Source organism: Schistocerca piceifrons, chromosome 1 (genome assembly GCF_021461385.2).
Source record: "Schistocerca piceifrons isolate TAMUIC-IGC-003096 chromosome 1, iqSchPice1.1, whole genome shotgun sequence".
Taxonomy (NCBI): Eukaryota; Metazoa; Arthropoda; class Insecta; order Orthoptera; family Acrididae; genus Schistocerca; species Schistocerca piceifrons.
This window is the reverse complement of record NC_060138.1, coordinates 251,714,049-251,736,598: the sequence shown is the minus strand read 5'-3', so window position 1 is coordinate 251,736,598 and position 22,550 is coordinate 251,714,049. Positions and strand designations below refer to the sequence as shown.

Here is a 22,550-nt window from a genome sequence, read left to right as displayed (position 1 = left end):
GTAAACGCTGCTGCTGTCGTTCCTTATTTGAAGCCCGTCAACAACTGTGTTGTCATAGGTGAGAGAAAATTTGGAAATTTGTGTTAAGTACTGTGGGGCCAAACTGCTGCGGTCATCGGTCCCTAGGCTGAAGCTCTACTTAATCTAACTTTAAACAACTTACACTAAGGACAACACACACACCCATGCCCCCGAGGGAGGACTCGAACCTCCGACGGGGGGAGCCGTGCGAACCGTGACAAGGCGCGGAAGACCGCACGGCTACCTCGCACGGCTCGTTGGTGAGAGCTGATGCCTGAAATTTGGTATTCTCGGCACACTTTTGACACTATGGATCGCGGAATACTGAATTCCCTAAAGATTCCCGGTACGGAATGTCTAATGCATCTAGCTGCAAGTATCATTTTGTGTTCAAAATCTGTTAATTCCCGTAGTGTGGTCTTAATCACTTCGGAAACCTTTCCACATGTATCACATGAGTACAAATGACAGCTCTGCCAATGAACTGCCATTTTATAATTTGTGTACGCGATACTATCGCCGTCTGTACATGTGCATGACGCTGTCCAATGACTTTGGCCACTTTAGTGTACATACGTGTATTATATTTAAGATGCTGGTGAAAAATATCCGTTACGACAGGGGTGAAATTTAATTTTAGATCAAATCATGGAGTTTTTTGTTTGTAATTGCGTCTAATGGAGGGATTTTATGTGGATTTTACGGATTTGTGGAAAAGCATATTGGAGTATTAACTGTTTGAGAATGTGAGGGTTGGAAATCGGATCATGCTACAAACAGTTGAAAGACGCGAAACAACGTATCTGTAATCTACATTGACATAAAAGGATGGTAATTGTAAATATTATCAGACATCAGTTTAACATACATAAATTTCCGTTGCGATTATATTCCCGTTGAACATTCAGCATTAGATTTTCCTCGGCTTCTGTAAATAAACTCAGGCAACAGTCGGCTCGTATAATTGAATAAGGAACGGTTGATTTCCTTCTTCATTCTCCAACTAAACTAGCCCCCCTCCAGGAAAGATCCTAAAGTCGACGTGTTGCCAAACTGTAGCCTCCGTTCCTTCTTAATAAACTGCTTCGCAAATGCAGACAACTGATTGTTATCGTGTAATACCTGCCAAAGACGACATTGATACTGTCACATTCATACTACATTTATGGTGCTTGTCTTTCGATGTACAAGTTAACACACGCTCGAAAGGGGGGCGCGGCCAAAATAGTTGCGACGATGTTGGCCCACACAGAAATCGCGGAATGCCATTTGAATTTCAATCACTGGCAAAGCACACCAACGGTCTTATAGCTTTCGACCCAGTCGACTCCAGATCAGGGTTCCCTACGTCAAATCGAAGAATTTGTCATTCGTCATGGTACCTGAAAATTTGTCTCATCATAACGTAAACATTCTGCACATGTGTGGCAATAGTTCAACATGGTCCTGCGAATAGGCTCGATGATGCCCACGTTCTGACAAGGAGCTCCACAAGCGTTATGTATTCACTGTTCCAAGTCAATGACGCCATTAATCCAGTAGGGTGTACTACACTTCCCATGTGTCCGTACATCTAAACGCCCGATGGATTAAAACCAAAATACCGGGTTACTCAATTCTCTGCATCCTCAATATCCGTTGAACTCTCTTCAGAATGTGTTGTCTTAAAATCAGTGTCCAAAATGGAGAGCACTAGTGCTGCCCGCAAGAACCGTACGATGTGGCCAACCGATACTAGAATATTTCTCAATAGTACAGCGAAAAAGTCTTTCGAAAAGACTGAAGTACAACGGTCCAGTCAGTCGTTGGAGAAGCATGTATGGCCAAATCAGGTGCCGACGGGTAACAGACAATGACGACTAGCAATAAATGTACCAAGAAAATTGGAACCTGCCGACGCATATTGTGATAGTTTATGAGGGTTGATTTAGGGACTGAAGGAAGCGAGGAGGGACAAAAGGTAGTCAGGCTATAAGTTAAGTTAGCAACCAGGTAGATAGGCAGGCAGGTAGGTAGGTATGTATGTATGTATGCATGTAGGAAGTAAGAAAAGTAAGTAGGTAGCTAGATAGACAGACGGATAGATAGATAGATGGGAAGATAAGTAAGAAAGATGGGAGGAATAAATGATGCAAGGAAGGAAGAAAAGTAGTTCGACGGTTAGGTAGCAAAGGAGATAGGAGGGAAGGAGGGAAGGAGGGAAGGAAGGAAGGTAAGAAGAAAACTAAGTTACTAGATACTGTTGAATGCTATATATGATGGGAAGGCAAGAATGGTAGAAATATATATATGGTACAAAGATATTTTTAGCAGGAAGTTAGGTATCGTAGGGAGGGAGCTGTGATAGGAAGAAATATATGGTAGGAAGGTCGACAGGAAGGAAGTTGTAGGAGGCAAAGAAATAGGATACAAGGATGGATGGTAAAGACAACAAAGGCTAAATTTTAATCCTCGAGCAACAATGAATTAATCTGATACAGGTCACCTACTCAAAAGCGTAAGATGTGGGGAATGAATACGCCTTGACCTTGTTCAAGGAACGATCTTGACGTATCTTTAAGCGATATGGGGAAATAAGTAGTCAAAATTTAAACCAGGATGTTAGGACAGGAATTAGTTCCCAACTTCTCTCTAATACGAGTCCTTTGTCACAAACGTACGACAAGGAGTAGAATGGGCTATTTGAAGTCAGGCGTACTGTAGAGTCAGGGTTCTATTTGGCCAGGTACCCGTCAGATTGGTAGTGGGGTAGTTTCGGCATTCACTTCAGAACCGACGAAAATTTTTCGAGAGCCTTAATCGGAACCGGGGAATCTATTTCAGTTTTTTCTGAGAAAATGTTGTTCGCTCGTAGTATATCACGTTTCCAGTTCGTAGGTTGCGCCAACCATCGCGGGAGCGATCCTTTGCGCCCCGTGGAAGGCTATCGCCTCTGACCGGTACTGATTATCACAAATTAAGAGAGTGATTGCTTACGGGATGTGTATAAAACTGAATTAACTATTTGTAAATACGATTCAAGGGGAATAAATGTATCTCTTGACGCACATGGTGAGACTTAAATCCATATCTACAAAATGTTCTAATTAATAGATGAGTAGGCTTGGATTTCCACTCTTGTTATCGAGCCTTGGCATGACATATTATCTGTCTGTGGGAAGATAAGTAATCTGCTTTCGGTGATGGGTATTTCTTACTAGTTTCGACAAATTACATCAACGATAAACTGCAGATTTGGCGCGCCTTGTACACAAGTGCAGTCTTTTGCCAGCCATCGACTTAAACGTTAAAGGATTATTCTAAAACACTTACGCTCTCCAGTCATGTTAATATGTCCACCTGTCAAAAGCCTAGATAAGTACCTTTTGCAGCGCGGACTGATGCGAGACCTGCAGGAAGAGTGTTAGTGACGTTCTGGAAGGTACTGACAAGGACGTGGAGCGATGCCTACTTCAGTGCCGTCATCACTTCCGACGACTTGAGATAGCTCCATCGCTTCTATGGCGGTATAAATAATATTCCCAAGGCAGCGTTCAGTTTGCTCTAAAAGGCTCCAATCGGTGTTCTGTTATCTAAATGACTGCCAACATCCAGATTTCGAGGAATGAGAAGAAAGAAACATCTTTTAACATCAAATAGGTCGCAGTAATTGGCATCCTGTTCATCTGATAAGATTTGCAATGTAATTAATAAAGTATTTCATCATTTTCCAGTTTTAGACAGTAAAATGTGTGCAACAAGTAAATATTTCCTACGGTCTTTTAAAAAACTTCCTTCCTTCACGTTACTTCCAGGTCCACCGCTTGCGGCCTCACGGTAGCGATCTCGCTTCCCGAGCACGGGGTCCCGGTTTCGATTCCCGGCGGGCTCAGGGATTTTCACCTGCCCTGAGATGACTGGGTGTTGTTGTTTCGTCGTCATCATCAACATTCATCTCCATTACGGTCGGAGGAAGGCAACGGCAAACCACCTTGCCTAGTACGGCGGTGCGGGTCTCCCGTATCGTTCCCCTACGCTCTGTCAACGAGTAAGGGACTTCATCATCATCACAGTTACAGATTTTCGTGAAACATGATGCACTATAATCTCTGTCCTTTACTTGTCGTGGTAGTAAATCTATGTTCATCTACAGCTGTTACTTAACTTCAGCCGAGCCTCAACCTGATTTACTTCTATTTATAATGTATTCATAAAAGCTTTCTCTTCTACTTCTAACAAACTACGTTCTTCTGTAACAAATAGCAGTTTGTTTATTACATATTACGATGTGCGTTATTCTACATCATGTGGCTGCCTAGATAACAGGGTAGGATATTAGCCCGTCAAAAAGAAGATCAAAGCCAGTTAAAAGCAATCTCACTTGTTCCCATATGAAATCAGAGAGACAGAGTTAGCGCTACTTGTTCACCGCCTTACTAATTATACATAATTTGTTGACAATTCATACAGTATAACAGGTGTTTAAATGCAGGTGATTAAACTATTAAAATACAATAATTCAGTGGCATACCTGCCTTAACAAGTTCCAATGTAAATCATAGCTCCCTTTTTTTCATGCTGATTCTCGCCCTTCACTCTTGGAATGCTGTAATCAAACTTCTACCATTTTGTTCATTGTCCGTTTAATTTAAGACAGAAGTACCACGTCACGAGAAAATTTTAAACATTCCTTTCTTTTCTCGCCGATAGCTATATCCTTGTTCCCTTCAATACATTTCTTAATAATTTCTTCTGGGTGTCGGGGTGTACAGGTGCAGATATTGTGATAATTGGAACCTTAATACAGAGTGTTTCAAAATGAATATACTGGTTTTAAGGCTTTGTAGCATTTACTACATTCAACTTAAAATTATAACCAATACATAAAATGAAAGACCGTTTTTCTCGCAACTGTTCAATGTGAGCACCATTTGTCGCTCATCGAGTCGATAGGTGAATTCTTCCCAAACTTTGATCAATGTGTCTCGAGAAATTGCTAAACGATGCTGTCTGTAAGGTCGTGTAGATCAGTTGGTACGGAAGACAATGCACATGATCGTTCACTGACTCCCAAAGGAAAAAATCGCATGGCGTAAGGTCTTGTGTGAAAATGGAGCTCATGCAAAACAAGCTGTATGATCCGGCAACTTGCGAGCAATCAAGCGGTCGGGTACAAAGTCGTTTAACGAACAGCGTACTGAGTTATGCATGTGAGGCGGCGCACCGTCTTGCTGCCCAGTAAAGTTCCGTTGAAGCTTCTTCCAACTGAGGAAAGAGCCATAGGTCTAGCGTATAAGAGATTGCTTCACCGGAAGAGAAAGATCCATAAACTTTCTACTTGGATATGGCAAAAAAATCAATTTAGGGGAGTCTCGTTGCAACTATACCATCTCGTGGGGATTTGCTGATCAGCAGATGTACACATTATGCGTGTCCGCATTTCCACTTAGGTGAAATGTCGATTCGTCACTGAAAATGACACGATGCTACGGTTGCAGGTTCGAATCCTGCCTCGGACCTGGATGTGTGTGATATCCTTAGATTAGTTAGGTTTAAGTAATTCTGATGACCTCAAAAACTCTCACTCGGTCAACAAGTTCTTTAGTCACTCTTTGCCATTCCGTACTCTTACTTTTGCGCACAGGTATTCAGACAAAACTGTTCGAGTTGCTGTGTCATTTGAAGTATAATTTATAATTGTAAGTTGAATGTACTAAATGCTTCAAAGCCTTAAAACCTGTATATTCAATTTGAAACACCCTGTTTGTGTCATCTTGTGTGTTATTTGTCTTTTCTCTGACAGTCTTCCCGCAAACACATCACGTAACTTACCACCTGACGGTTTCTGCACGTTCGTAACTGTGCCACGCAGCGTACTATGTCTGCCAGCACAGACTATCCGTTTGGCGTCCACGCATCAACACTACAATACCTGACCTGCTGCCCACGGGAAAAATTAACATTAGTGGCTCGATTGTCCCACGTTTGCTTGTAAGTACTAACCAACCTACAAACATACAACTCGTAATAGCTATAACTACTAAACTGAAAATGAAGTAAATTCTGATGTAAGGTTGTTTAGTACACTGTCCTCAGTCGCCAAGAGAAATATCTGCACTTATACCCCTAACACCCTGACTCTACAAGATGGGAGAGACTCCAGAATACCACCATTGTTATAGTTTTCCCTTTTCCTTTAAAAGCAAATTATCTTAACCTGATTCACAAGTGGAGGGATGGCGGACATATCTACATTTACAACCATAATCCGCGAGCCACCTTATGGAGTGTGGCGGGGAGTACGTTGTGTGTCGCTGCCATTACCCCTCCCCCTCCCCCCCTTTTCTTCTTCCAGTCGCTAAAAGTTCGCGATATGAACAATTCCCGATAAGTCTTAGTGTGACCTCCAATCTAACTTTTACCTTCATGGTAAACATAGAAGGGAGTAATATACTGGCTGACTTTTCTCCGAGGTTACTCTTTCGGAATTTTAAAAAGTAAACCGCATCGTGATGCACAACGTCTCTGCCCCTGCAACTGGAAGAGCATCTCTGTAACACTTTGACACTTACTCAGTGAAACTGTAATGAAATGCGTTGCTCTTATTTGGATCTCTGTTTTCTTTATAAATCCTATACGGCACAGATCTCAAACTGTTGTGAATTATTCAAGCGTTGGTCTAATTCGGTTTTGTTAGCTATTCCCCTTGTGGTTGGATTCTACATTCTGATGATTCATCAAAAGAATCTATCTGGTATCTGCCTTACCAGCGATTGTGTGGCCGTTCTACTTCACATAGTTCCATACACATGCTCCTAGATATTTTATCGATGAGACTACTTCCAATGATTGTTCTGCAATTGTGTAATCATATAAAAATGTATATAATACTAGTTACTAACAACCTTCCACACTGAGCACGTCCGTATCCCATCACTGACCTCTAGTATCAGCCGCACGCAGTTGACGTCAACAAGTGTATGGGCCTGAAGATAACGTTGTTAAACGCTGAAACTAGTTGCCAAAATAAAATTGAGACCTTAAATACAGCTGGAGGAATTTCTAAGTTTTTAATCTAAATTTATACCAGATGATGTCCCACTGCCCTCCATTTCAACTACGAATGTACGAAGAATAATGGATCAATCTGTCTATTTATACGCAATACGCTAAATTTGACTTTTTTAAGAGTCAGCTGCGAACCCCCATACCATACATCGATCCTAAAAAGGACGCATCACACCACGAACGAATGATCGGAATGCGACGGAAATCGGTGGAAATGATGTTCGTGTATAGACAAACAAATGATAACAGTTTCAAGAAAATTGGTTGATTTTTTCAAGAGCTTCACAAACTGAGCAAGTCTACCTCTGACCTCTATGCAAGCCTGGTATTGATGCATGTCAATGAGCAAGAGAAGAAAAAAGCTGCTGGAGGGAACGTCCTAGTTTGGGAGCAGATGCGAGTTGTGATGTCACGGCCAGAGCATAACGGAACGCTCTTAAAGTGACCCATGGCGAGGGACAACGAACACGCTGGGTGACTCATCGAAGAGGGCGGGTAGCGAGCCACCGGCGTGGTATGGAGAGAATCTTCATAAAACTGTGTTGGAGAATTTCTAGATGGATACAAACAGACCAGCGACGCAGTCGATCACGTGAATTGCGCGTGATACGCTCATGATGTACGCGTGTAACTTTTAGGCGTCTGGAGCGGGCACAAAATGTCCAGTTGGCTGAAATGAACTTGGAAGGAAGAAAGTACCGAAATTTCGACGCAGTTTGAAGAGTAGGCACGTTGCGATTGGCAGAGATAGTTTCCACAAGATGAAAGGAACGCTCCTATTGGTCGGAAAAAGCCGTAACGTGGAGCATGAAAGGACCCAGGTGGGGGACAGTTTTGCTACGAGAGACACAAGATCGAAAATTTCAGGGACTCTCCTCTGAACCAGCGCCAAGTGCAGAACGGGGCGCATCACGCTTTTTACGATGCAAAGGAGGAATTTTGTGTGAGCACTGCGTTCACTTCGGCTGACATTCAGCTAGATATTAGCTGTAGCGTCATTGATCTCCAACAGCGGAGAAACGAAATAGCCACGTAGATAACTGTTCTTGTGAGAACTGAGAGGGTGTTGTAATATGCACGCCGCTACATCCATGCGCGTGAATATCGCAATATTTCAAGACTAGGAATGAGAAACATAGGACAGTTTCTGCTGATAAAATCAGCAACGATTTTAATTAGCTTTTATAGGACTTTCAGAGGACGAGAGCAGCCATGCAGCTGACAGCTCATCGCAGCTAAGGAAAATACCGCTCGCAGAGACGTAAACTCGTCGGTTCACCAGCTTGCGTCCACTGTGAACTCGAGCAACCTTGAGTAATCTTTTGCTCAGCTTCTCACAAAAACTAACCATCCTCCGTATACGTGATTGTCATCCTAAATAGTACCGAACTTAGAACTGGAATCAGATGTTCCATCGTAATATTGGCCAACTTCACGATGTTGTAGTAAGAATAATTTTGTAAAGAACCTTCTGGTTAAACTTTGATATTGTTGTGTTCAGAGTTATTTCGATTAAACAGGACGAAATGCGTTATCTTGACCACTGTCCTAACATTGTCATGTTACAACCTATGTAAATTCGTGTATTTTTTGGACAATACTCGTGAATTAAAAACAATTTGTGTACAGCTAACACCGTTGTGCTCTGTCATAGAATAAGGGTCCACTCCTTACCAGAGTCATTTATTCTATACACGCTAACGCACTCACAGGGTGTTTTAGCTGCTGTCTGACGATAGAGAAAAGGAGTGGAGTGTCAAATCCTGAGGGATGTCGTGATACATTCAGTCACAGTGGCTCAATAGATCGTCAAGATCCCGATCTCGTGAGAGGACCCCTGCCCATAATACTCTAAATGTTCTCAGTTGATGAGGAATCCCGTGGCCTTGTTAGCCAAAGTACGGTTTGACAAGCACGAACACGAGCAGTAGAAACACACTGAAATGCAAGCCCAGGACGGCTTGCCATGAAGAGCAACAAAACGGGGCGTAGAATGTCGTTGGTGTACCGCTGTGCTGAAAGGGTGCCGCGGCTGACAACGAAAGGGGTCTTGCTATGAAATGAAATTAAATGGCGCCCTGGAGCACCACACCTGGTTGTCGGGCCACATGGTGGGGGACAGTCTGTTTGACATCCTACCAATGTCTGGAGCGTCTCCGAACACGTCTTCGACCTGGAATCTCATTGACTGGAGTCCTGCTTCGAATTAAGCGCCGAAGAGCAGCGAAGACGCCTCTGAAGACGCTCCGGAGGGCGGTGGGATACCAACCTGAATCTACCGATTTCCGACCCATTCGGATAATTACCTCGTGGAGCGGTTTTCTGTCTTACTGTAAAAAATACGAGAGGCGTTTGAAGAGTCCTTGCGAAGTCCGAGAGATGGCACCACCGGCGCATATCGAGGTCATATTTAGTTAGTAGCATCTTTGGAAAGAACGCACACCAAGTTTCAGGTGCGTGAGATTGATAGTGCTGTGGGCATCTTGAATGAACGGGTACATAATATTTTGCATAAACATTTGGACATGAGAAAGTTGCCCGCAAGTTGGGGTCCGCGATTTCTCACGCTTGACCAAAAACGGAATCGTGTGAAGTGCTGCAAGGATGGTTTGCAGCTGTTCAGGAAGAATCCGCAGGACTTTAAGCGTTGTTTCGTCACTGTGGATGAAACATGGATACATTACTATACTCCTGAGACCAAACAAAAGTCTAAACAATGGGTTACCAAGCGAGAATCTGCACCAAAAGAGGCGAATATCATTCCTTCGGCCGGAAAGGTTACGCAAGGGATTCGCAAGGGATAATCCTCATCGACTATCTGGAAAAGGGTAAAACTATTACAGGTGCATATTATTCATCGTTATTGGACCGTTTGAAAACCGAGCTGCAAGAAAAACGCCGGCGATTGGACCGCAAAAAAAGTCCTTTTCCATCACGACAATGCACCAGCACACACTTCAGCAGTTGTGGACGCAAAATTAATGGAAATAGGATGGCAACTCGTTTCAAATCCCCCCTATTCTCCAGACTTGGCTCCTTCGGACTACTATTTGTTCCCCAATTTGAAGAAATTGCTGGCGGGACAAAGATTTTATTCAAACGAGGCGGTGATTGCAGCAACTAATAGCTATTTTGTAGACTTGGACAATTCCTATTATTCGGACGGGATCAACAATTTAGAACAGCGTTGGACGAAGTGTTTAAGTCTAAAAGGAGACTACGACGAAAAATAAAAAAGGTTTACCCCAATCACGTAAGCAGTTTTTGTTTTTGCACGGACTTTTCAAACGCCCCTCGTAATGCTTCTATTATCATGTCGTAACACAGGAAGAGGAAAGACAGTGGGTTTAAAGTAATTTTGTAATTTCCGAGTGGTGAGGAGAAAACGCAGAAAGACAAATTTCCAGTGAAGGCAGCTCGCTGACATGGGTAGCGCCAAACACTGTCGCAGCACTCCAAGTGAGGAAAACAGGCATATCGTAGCTTACCGAGGCTGAACACGAGCATCTGACAGCGAATTCCCTCTGAATTCAAAAACATGGGCTTTTAAAGAATCGTGGTGGCGCACTATCTCTCTCCTCCTGTAGTCGATCCACCAATCCACCGGCACTTAACAAGTTTCGGCCAATATTGGGAGTCGCGCCTCTGGCCGACCACATTTAGATTCTTCCCCTGCTCCCACTCGGTAGGTAGGGATACTTCTGGATTTTATATTAAGAAACGCCAAGTTTGGTATCAACAGCGTTCAGCTGAAAGCTAAACGTCTCTGCCACTCCTGTTATGGCCAGCAACAACAGTGTTTTAGGCCACTTGGCCCCGCCCTTCGTCCTTTCGTGGTTAGAGGCTCCTGCAGTAGCACTCTAACCAGTGTAAACCCACTGACGTTGGAGATCTTCGGAGTAAGTGTCAAGCTTGCTGTCTCTACTAACAAGGGAACCTCCCCATCGCACCCCTCTCAGATTTAGTTATAAGTTGGCGCAGTGGATAGGCCTTGCAAAACTGAACACAGATCAATCGTGAAAACAGGAAGAAGTTGTGTGGAACTATGAAAAAAAAAATGAAACTGAGTAGTTCTTGCGCAAGATATGCAACATCAAGGATAGTTCGAGCTAAGGAGCGCCTTGGTCCAGTGGTTAGCGTGAGCAGCTGCTGAACGGGAGGTCCTTGGTTCAAGTCTTCCCTCGAGTGAAAATATTACTTTCTTTATTTTCGCAAAGTTATGATCTGCCCGTTCGTTCATTGACGTCTCTATTCACGGTAATAAGTTTAGTGTCTGTGTTTTGCGATCGCACCGCAAAAGCGTGCGATTAGTAGACGAAAGGACGTGCCTCGATATGGGAACCGAAAACATTTGATCGTAAGGTCATAGGTCAACCGATTTCTCCACAGGAAAACACGTCTGATATATTCTAGACGACAATGGTGACGGCATGTGCGTCACATGACAGGAATATGTTGTCGACCCACCAAACTTGTAAACTTGGCGAATGGGTAAAAAGATTCTTCTACCTTTCCCGATGTAGGTTTTCTTGTGGATGTGATAATCACTCCCAAAAAAGTGATGAAAACATAAGAGGTTGTCACATAAACTGCAACAAATGAATGCAACAGTTTCACAGTCGCAGAGTTTTCCCTGTGCTCTGTCAAAACATATATTTTTAACGTTTTCAAATTTTTCCGTGTGTAGACCGTCAAACCCTGCATATGTCCAAGTAAATCTGAGCATGTCATGGAATTTTGTAGAGCGAAGTTGATTATGTGTGAGTGCCTGAAATTTGATAATTGACACACGATCACGTAAACAATACTGCTCTGTGTACCTGTGCAGCTTCGCAAAATCATAAAATCTTTTCACAAATTATTTCACTTGCCGTCCCCATACTACGGCGCAGTTACCTCGCATCGGACGGACGGACGGACAGATAATAATTGTCTGAAAATAAAAAATTAAACTTTTTACTCGAGGGAAGACTTGAACCAAGGACCTCTCCTTCCGCAGCTGCTCACGCTAACCACGGCGCTCCTGAGCACACACTATCCTTGCTGTTGCCACACATAGACTACTTAGTTTGTATATTTTGCTTATTTTTTTCATAGTTCCAGACAACTTCTTCCTGTTTTCTCGATTGATCTGTGTTCAGTTTTTCAAGGCCTATCCACTGTGCCAACTTATAACTAAATCTGAAGGGGGGGTGCGATGTGGAGGTTCCTCTTATAAGACGTGCCGTTTCGTGGCGTCTTCTGCTGCGATGCCTTACAACAGCGGGAAGTCGGTGGATGAAATGCCACTTAATACCCCGAAGTGAAACTTTCCTGCGACAGCCACCCAGAGTGTCTGAAGTTTGCACGGCACGAGTGTTACTATTTAGCTCTGGTAATCTGAAGGCTACCGCTTTTTCCTGCTCTCTGCATTGTGTCCCTAATTTCCTGTCTTGGAGTTCCCTCGATGGCTCCCAACAGCCTTCAGCGTGACAACGTGCAAGTAATTACATCGTCAATATACGACACTATACGAAGCTTAGTTGTTCCTGTGTGTTCGCTGGTGGCATCTTCAAGTCACCTAAGCGGAACCTGTGAGAGTGCAGCGTGCACCACCTACCTGGTAAAGACGAGGCACAGCAGCGTCGCCGACAGGATCATCAGCTGCTGCGACAGCGCAGACTGCGACTTCTGCATCGCCCGGTGCAGGTCGTTCTGTCAACAACGAATACACAAGTCAGCAAATTCCAGAAATAGGAAGTACTAGGCGTTAATATGATGCGTGTTGTTGAACTTGTACGCGTTGTTCTTTCATAAGTGATGCAGGGGTTATTACACTGAGGATTATATGGCACAATATTAGTGAAATATGCGACACAATAATATTGGAAACATGTTGTCGTTTAACTCCTGAGGAAGAAGTCAGCGTTCTCTTTCACCCATATCGTTTTTAAGTACACGAGATGGACACGGAGGCTACATCAGCAGAAAGCTAACGGAAATCCACAGTGCAATAGTTGACACTCGCTTCTATTTAAGAGTGGACCGCACTTTTCTTGCAGGTGTAACTGTTCGCTTGGTATTAGTGAGAGCAGAAACCGTGATCCACGGCCGGAAGTACTGAAAATATTAACAAAAGTATAATGAGAAAATCTCTTGACAGGTTATGTTCGACAAAGTCGTCGTGCTGTATGCGAAGACACTGAGACCAAAGGGATTCTACCACTGTAATTATTCCGACCTATGACAAATTATTTAAACAGGAGAAAAATTCTCTGCGCGATGAGTCCATCACCCTTTGCCAGCTGATCATAAGTAGAAACAGGTGAACTTAGCAGCCTTGGTAAAATCATTGTGTTACGTTGGAGGTGAAATACTTTCGCATCAAACTGACTCTGCTTATGAATTAGATTAGAACTGAAATCTAATTTGAAACTATAGTTCACTGGGTGGAGAAGTCCAGATGTCCAAAAACGAAACGGGTTAGACAAGCTCAGTCAAAATTCACGTATGCTTTTGATTATCTAGGAACAATCATAAAAATTACGGTTACCACGGTAACAAAACAAGGTCGCGGTGACTCGAGTCTGGCATCTCCGTTTTTCATAACAGGCATGTAAGATCAAAAGATTTCAATTACTCTCAAAACTGGAACAGTCTGTGGGCTGTTTCCTTTCTCAAAAGAGTTTTTTGGTGATACTATGCTAATCAAGGCAAAGGTGAACAGATATAGTATCTTGGATGGATTAGGAAAGCTTCCAAGACGTAGAAGGACTGTCGTTGAGAGGGAGCGAGATCAGCAATGCTACGCAGTTACTAAATATGTATGAGAATTGGATATACCTGTATCACAAACTCGTTCCCCCTCTCGCTGTCCATCGTCCGCACCTCCTTCTCTATGCCCATTTCCCCACTCCACATTCCCCACTCCCCCTCCTACTTTCTGTCCATCTCCTCCATCTCCCCTGCTCACCTCTCTCTGAACTTGAGCCTTGCTTATTGTTATTGGAAAAGAAACCTTTAACGGGATTTGAAGTCGCTTAAAGTCAATGGATCAACTGTTGGGATCATTGGTAAACAGGATATGAGAGACTTCTCTCCAGCTGACGGAACAGTGGGGACAGTATTTCGTGTACTTTTGATCTGATAATGGGAAAGATTACAAAATTTTGGGCGGTTCAGACCCCATACCAGTATTCTAATCATAAGCCGATAATACATAAATACAACTTTCCTTTTTCCTGTAAAACTGGCGGCGAGGAAGAAAACAAAATAGCACATTGTTGTGTATACAAGTTTTGTTTAAAATTATGTATGTATTTGTAACGAGGAAGAATATATATGGGAGAAACAATTTGTCTAATGGTTTACATGTCCAGCTATTGTAGTTAAAACTGACGGAAAGAAAGAAAGAAAACGGAACCGCACATTTTGACAGAACAGTACAGCACAGCATTCCCAACTTGAAGCCGGGTTTAACAGCAAAACGTTATTTAAAAGAAAAATATCTAGCTTATGTCCGTCTGAACGTTTGTGTATTGTGTAAAAATCTGGAGTGTCTCGGTCAATAGCTTTTCGAGGTTTTTGGGTAAATCCTTTGCTCTTGAGATATACTGTATATTACCTTTGTCCGTCTGAATGATTAGTAAAGTGTCGAGTAAAAATTTGATGTCAATCGGTCAAGCACTTTTGGAGATTTTTGCTGCCAAAGCTTCCCATTTATGTATTGTGTATATAATAAAAATATTCACCCATATTTAGAAAAAAACAGAACACTCTGAACGACTAGAGATAGAACATTCATATTCACAGGACATGTACATTAATGTGTTCTGCAGAAGGGATTAGCGTTTCAGCCCTCTCGGTTCAGCATGTGTCCTGTTGTCTAGTAGCCACACAGGGTCTGCCATGGGCCCTGACAACTTGTCCCATACGTGATGGCATCGACGCTAATATGGTGCGAATGTCATGTGGTATAACCATCTTTGCTGAATTCTCCTGGTTCCAAAGTTCATCTATGTTGGTTGGAAATGCGTCACAGCACTGCATACGTCGTTTCACCATATCTTTCATATTTTCGATTGGCGACGAGTCTGGTAATCTGGCGGGCCAGAGCAAAAAGTTGACATCCCATGACACCAAGAAGGCACAGGCACGTGTTCGGGCAGCAACATGTGGTCGTGCATTGTCTTGCTGAGAAACGGCATATGGGGTGTTGTGCATAAGGGGTATGGCTACGGGTCGCAGGATATCGTTCACGTAGGTCACACTGGTCACAGTGTCCTGGAAAATCACCAACTGTGATTTGTATTTGAGCCCAGCAGTACTCCACACCATAAGGCGTTCAGCTGGCGCTGTATGTCTTGTGTGAATGCAGTGACTGTGGCGCCACTCTTCCTGTATGAACGCGACCATCATTTTCAAACAAACAGAACCTGGATACTTCCAAAACCACTATCTGATGCCATTCCTGTTCCCAGTAACGTCGTTCCACACACGATTGGCACCTGGCATGTTTTTGCACATTCGACCAAGGTAGGCAGAGAAGGGGACGACGCGCACGAAACCCATGCCGCCGTAAACGGCGACTGACTGTCACCCTGATGGAGTACGATGTGTTCCACTGTTGTGCTAGAGCCGAGGGGGAAGCAGATCTGTCCTGCAATGCCATTCGGATGAGGTGTCAGTCTTCTCTGGGGCTGGTCTGGGTGGTGCGACATGGCCTTTCGTGAATCCTCTGGACTGCCGAAACACTTCGTCCCACCGAGCAGCAATTTCCTTGATGGATGCATCACATTTCCTCATGCCAACAACGCGCCCTCTTTCAGACTCACTGATTCGACGGTACGGTTCGCGCAGACATCTGCGAGGCATCCTGCAAGTCTACTCAAGTCACACTGATCCATTACCTTCGGTTTACAGTGTGAACGAGAGCCACAGGCACATTTTACCGGTAGGTAGTGTTGCGCCGCTATATCAGTGGTGACCTTGAACCCGCTGGCCGACATGGTTCAAATGCAAATCATTTCTGTAGAAAATGTTAATGTACACGTGCTGTGAATATGAACTCCTATATCTAGTCGTTAAAGGTGTTCTGTTTTTCCTGAAAATGAGTGTATGTAGCCCATGTTCTTTCGGACGTTTATTAGAGTATCGTGTCAAAATCTGGAGTAAATTGGTCAAGAGCTTTTCGAAATTTTTGGTAACAACGAAAAACAACGACTTGTCTCTCTGTGGTAGTACGAATACTACAGAATACATAAAAGTGAATTCCGTCACATCCCTTCTAATCCGTAAGCCTGGAATACTGCCGTAATTATACCAACACATTCCGCCTATCTTATACCTACACATTTCACATACCTTCTCCCTTCAAATTTTAACCGACTCTGATTCCAACACAATGAAAACCGTCCCGATATTTGTACATCCTATCACGTGTGGCTGCAGCCGTAGTGGTCTAGCACTCAGAGCGCTAGACTACGGTCCTGGATGTTACTCGTTCAATCCCGAGTACGAGTGGGGAATTTTGCTCTCTCCACTCACTCTAAGGCGGTCCCAGGTCCGGTAAGCCTGCTCTCAACGAAGCACCGGTACTAGAGTTTGGTGGTAAAAGGCGGCTGGGACGAGGGACTCGTCACCCTCCACCTGCTAGTGCCGCGGCGGAGAATGGCTGCACTCTGCCAGCTATCAGGTCAACAGCGCGGTGCAGGCTTGTACCACGAACTTTACCTTTTTTTATCAGCACTAGCTCTAGCCTCCCTATTCTGTCCCGTGCCAAGCACTACCACCCCTTTCCATATTTCCCTATTCTTTACACATTCATGCTATACATTCTGGTCCCCTTTTCATTTCGTTTTCCTACCACGCCCGTCCCCAAACCTAACCTCCTCTTCACATTACAACCCACTTACCTACATGACCTCTTCGTTTACTTCCACACTCTGAAACTTGCGGGCTTTCTAATTAAAATGAATTGAAATGAAATGGTGATGTGGTGGCCCTCAACTACGTACCCTCCCACTCAACGTTGAAATATTAAAAGTTTTTCCCGGTTTCGTTATCTAGGGGCTGGGATACGTAGTTGCCGCATTACAGGCCAAATACTGCTGAGTCTACAGTATACGAGGGCAGTTCAATAAGTAATGCAACACATTTTTTTTCTCGGCCAATTTTGGTTGAAAAAACCGGAAATTTCTTGTGGAATATTTTCAAACATTCCCGCTTCGTCTCGTATAGTTTCATTGACTTCCGACAGGTGGCAGCTCTGTACGGAGCTGTTAAAATAGCGTCTGTAACGGATGTGCGTTGCAAACAACGGGCAGCGATCGAGTTTCTTTTGGCGGAAAACCAGGGCATCTCAGATATTCATAGGCGCTTGCAGAATGTCTACGGTGATCTGGCAGTGGACAAAAGCACGGTGAGTCGTTGGACAAAGCGTGGGTCATCATCGCCGCAAGGTCAAGCAAGACTGACTGATCTCCCGCGTGCGGGCCGGCCGTGCACAGCTGTGACTCCTGCAATGGCGGAGCGTGCGAACACACTCGTTCGAGATGATCGACGGATCACCATGAAACAACTCAGTGCTCAACTTGACATCTCTGTTGGTAGTGCTGTCACAATTGTTCACCAGTTGGGATAATCAAAGGTTTGTTCCCGCTGGGTCCCTCGTTGTCTAACCGAACACCATAAAGAGCAAAGGAGAACCATCTGTGAGGAATTGCTTGGTCGTCATGTGGCTGAGGGTGACAATTTCTTGTCAAAGATTGTTACAGGCGATGAAACATGGGTTCATCACTTCGAACCTGAAACAAAACGGCAATCAATGGAGTGGCGCCACACCCACTCCCCTACCAAGAAAAAGTTTAAAGCCATACCCTCAGCTGGTAAAGTCATGGTTACAGTCTTCTGGGACGCTGAAGGGGTTATTCTGTTCGATGTCCTTCCCCATGGCCAAACGATCAACTCTGAAATGTACTGTGTTACTCTTCAGACATTGAAGAAACGACTTCAGCGTGTTCGTAGGCACAAAAATCTGAACGAACTTGTCCTTCTTCATGACAACGCAAGACCTCACACAAGTCTTTGCACCCGAGAGGAGCTCACAAAACTTCAGTGGACTGTTCTTCCTCATGCACCCTACAGCCCCGATCTCGCACCGTCGGATTTCCATATGTTTGGCCCAATGAAGGACGCAATCCGTGGGAGGCACTACGCGGATGATGAAGAAGTTATTGATGCAGTACGACGTTGGCTCCGACATCGACCAGTGGAATGGTACCGTGCAGGCATACAGGCCCTCATTTCGCGGTGGCGTAAGGCCGTAGCATTGAATGGAGATTACGTTGAAAAATAGTGTTGTGTAGCTAAAAGATTGGGGAATAACCTGGTGTATTTCAATGCTGAATGAAACAACCCCTGTTTCAGAAAAAAAATGTGTTGCATTAGTTATTGAACTGCCCTCGTATTATAAGAATACACACATGAATCGAATGGTCGAAGGTTTCTATCACTCGGCAATTGCGAATTATGAATGTAACATATAAATTTATAAATGAAAGTTTGCAATTAAATAAAATCTGCAGGTACTATCTTAACGACTTTAAATGATGAATACGATAGTAGACTTACATTTGAGACTGCGGTATATTTAAGCAAAACACTTATTGGTGTCGATGGTCCAGCAATTAAATAAAATATAAGTTGATTAACAGGGAAACAATAGATTACTACGTCACGTAATTAGTTATGAACAACAACATAGCTCGCGAGACATTCACTTCTGAACACATACTACTTCTTCTCTGCAGAAGCCACGGAAATCACACAAGAGCACAGGTCAGCACTCCGAAATATTTCTATCCTCCGCGACCACGCGCAAACTGCTCCACACTCCAAGCCTCTCTCAAAACCGTGCGTCGGCAGCGCCGTCGCTTCCAGCAATTCCGCGTCCTGTCCCATACTATCCAGCACCCCCTTAACTACCTCGCGTCCTCTCTAGAAATGATTGGTTGGCTAGAGCGCTCCCGCCTTATCTTCAAGCCAACGCACATTCACAAACATAATGAAACACTATCTAAATACTAGATTTACATTTAAATAACTTGAAATTAAATAAATGTTCCTACGGCTGGACCATAAATACGCTCTGACACACTTTATTAAATACATAAACAAATTAAATAAACATATATAAAAGGAATAGAACATAAAGTAGGCCAGTTGCCTAATGTCTCTGTGCTTTCTAAAACCAAGTTCTTCATGAATAGTATATATCGGATATACTCAAAGACATAGATGAATAAATAAATTTATAAGCATTTTTTTCGTGTAACTGTGGAGTACTTATGGCCTGACGCGATCGATAGTAATCGGCCACTTTGACCTCCAATATCTCATGTGTTATTCACGTTACATGCCTGTAATTCATACCAATTTAGGTTTAAACTAATAGCTTTCTAAAGACATGGCGGTCGACGAAATTGGATGAAGCGTTTATATTTTGGAAATTGGTTGGTGGGTGTTACTTGTATAATTTACCATCAGATACTTAACTTTCAACTAATAAAGATATTGAAAATCTGATTACACCATCAGAATCGTCGTGCAAATAATATTAATGTACATGTTTCTTTTTGAGGTATCATGATTCACCTGGCTGCTCTTAATTTCAAAACGAACTGTGAAATGTCTACCCTTAAGGTTTCACAAAGTCCGCCATCTTTGGCCCTCCCTGTGCACAGCGTCACCAAGGAATTCCCAGCCACGTGCTCGATGGACCACGCGCTGGGGCTACCCCTCTCGTCCGGCTAACATTCGCCACCACGAGTTTGCTGCCGGGCCCCGGCTGGCCGAGTGGCCAGTGCGGCCACTGCTTCCTCCGAACTTATATTTTCAGGTCGAGACGACTCGCCCGTTACCTCTCAAATTTCACAAAACGTTTAACCTTCTTCTGTATTTTCTGAGCACAAGTCATCCCAATTTATGTTTAGATCTTCCTCCTTTCAATGTTACAGTTTCTTTTTATTTAAAATGATAAAAGATATTAACTGTTATAATATTTATGTGGCGTCAGTGCGAATCACATGTTAATGTTCTGCTCTTTTAATTACGTTTTATTATTTTATGTATTTTAACACCATTAGGCTAAAGAGCAGAATGTTTGTACTGTGGACAGTACACCTTTTGATCTTATGAGCTCAACAGAGAAAACAACGCTTAACGAATTATAAATAAGTATTTACGCATAAGAAGGTAAACAGTTGAGTCAAAACAACCAGTTGATTTCAAGAAATAGAAGAAGACCTAAAAGAAGCAGGGATCAGAAGGGAAATAATAAATGTAAGAGACAAATTCAGTAACAAATTTATGAATACGAAATTTGAAGTAGACGAAAGAAAGGAAACACGTAAAATACGGACAGAGCAAAGGAAACAGGAATACAACCAAAGAACGAAGAGATTTTGGGAAGAGAATAAGAAGATGGAAACAAGATAAACTGAATAATCATGTTACATTCAAATTAATCATTGTCCTCGGTAAAATATGTAATAATCTGCGAAAACTATAATAATAATTTATTACATTTGCAATAACAACATTTGATGTTATGGTAGATCTTCTCTGGAATTAACGTGTGATTTTTTAAAAAAGTGATTAATTTTTAACGAAGTTACCTGCCGGTATCATCAACAATAGAGTGGTTAGTTTTTCTGGATAAAGATAAGGCGGCATCAGTACAAAAGATACTTACGAACATATTCTCGAGGGAGTGCTTGGCCAGCCAGCAGTTGAGGAATACCGGGATGAACAGGTTGCGCAGTGGTGGCCACAGGAGCTGAAATACAAAAGAGACATGAATTTACAGCAAATGAGGCTTTCTCTTCTGTCGGTCAGAGCCTATCATCACACTATACGTAAAAGAAAACATAATCACCTGAAATGTACACGCACCACAGAGCCAAATTAATGTCTGATGGGAACGGGTATCAGTAACCTGTCTAATACAAGGTTCCACTGAGATGATTGTGAGAAACTGAAGCGCAGGTAGCTGCTCCTTTGGAGAGCGAGCGCTTCCGTTACCATGCGAATGCAACAGTGCCATTTTCAGACAACTGGAATGTCGTCAGACGTCATACATCCGTCGGGGTGTAGCGTGAGCTATGGACTGCGAGCTATACGTCACGAGAACAAAGCAGCTGTCTGTGAAGAGGCAGGGATTGCGCAACCTGCTACGTCCAACCTACAAATATTGTGGCATCGAAAAGAGTCAACTGCGATGTCTGGGTTCCACTCGTCTCAGTATCGGCATGAGCGAGTGTCGTTGTCGGTGCTTTCTGAGACGTGTGAAAAATCATTTTTTTCCTAGTCTTTTGAGTGCTTTGATGTGCCCAAACCGTGACATTCTCTTCCGTACCAACCTCTAGCCCTCGCATCCAACGTCCTCAAATATGTGTTGGATGTGTTCCAATATTTGCACTCCCCTACAGTTTTTACCCACTGTTCCCAGATATCTTAACGTATGTCCTGCAGCTTCTTCCTGTTAGTGGTTCCAACATATTTCTTTCTTCACCGAATGACGGCTGCTGTGGCCGAGCGATTCTTGGCGCTTCAGTCCGGAACCGTGCTGCTGATATGGTCGCAGGTTCGAATCCTGCCTCGGGCATGGATGTGTGTAATGTCCTTAGGTTAGTTAGGTTTAAGTAGTTCTAAGTCTAGAGGACTGATGACCTCAGATGTCAAGTCCCATAGTGCTTAGAGCCATTTGAACCATTTTGAACCTTGTCCATCTCTCTGTGCATCTGCTAAGATCAATTTTTCTCACGAAAGGTAGAGGTATCAATTTGAAACGGATGCCAAATACCAAGGTATACGTTCCCTTGGCGGTGTAGAAAGTTTTAACTTCTAAATCAATGGCAAGCGAGCCAGCCACAACACATCATCTCCACGTCCAATCTAACGACTTGGGAATTGTCTCTGCAACTCATTTCTAGCCATCAGCGAAAAATGTGCCGGACACCGATCTTGTTGATACCACATTCTGTTCCTTGTTCCTAAAGGATTTCTTCCAAAAACAGACATAATATTTCTTGGAGGAATGTGGTGTACTTCCTACTATTAAGATTCTCTTCGATGAAACAGAGGCCTATAATTCTGTCCTCCAGAATCCGACACCGTACATCCACAGACCACGGCTTTTGGTGTGCAACGTGCCGCAGCCAAAATGGATTTTTGAATCTTTGCCAATTCGGCAGAGAACTTCCTAGTTCACCTAATTTTCTGCATCCTCCTGCAGCACCACATCTCAAACGCTTCGATTCTCTACTGTGTTCCCAATGTACTTTCTCAGAAATATCTTCCTCAAATTAAGACAAATGTTAGATACTGGTAGAATTCTTATGGACAAGAATGATCCTTTCGCCTTGCTAGTCTCCTTTTCATATTTTCATTCCTTTGTCTGCCATGTATTACTTTGCTTCCAAGGCAGCAGAATATCTCAACAC

General features: G+C 43.3%; 1 protein-coding gene across 1 annotated transcript in view; it reads right to left on the bottom strand.

Annotated features, from left to right (window-relative positions):
* LOC124792676 (potassium channel subfamily T member 2) overlaps positions 1–22,550 on the bottom strand; it is a 691,963-nt gene that overhangs the window by 403,948 nt on the left and 265,465 nt on the right. The window contains exons 5-6 of the mRNA XM_047257958.1: positions 20,801–20,884; positions 12,668–12,762 (exon numbers count right to left, since the gene is read on the bottom strand). Of these exons, the coding sequence (XP_047113914.1) occupies positions 12,668–12,762; positions 20,801–20,884 (179 nt within the window). The remainder of the gene's footprint in view (positions 1–12,667; positions 12,763–20,800; positions 20,885–22,550) is intronic.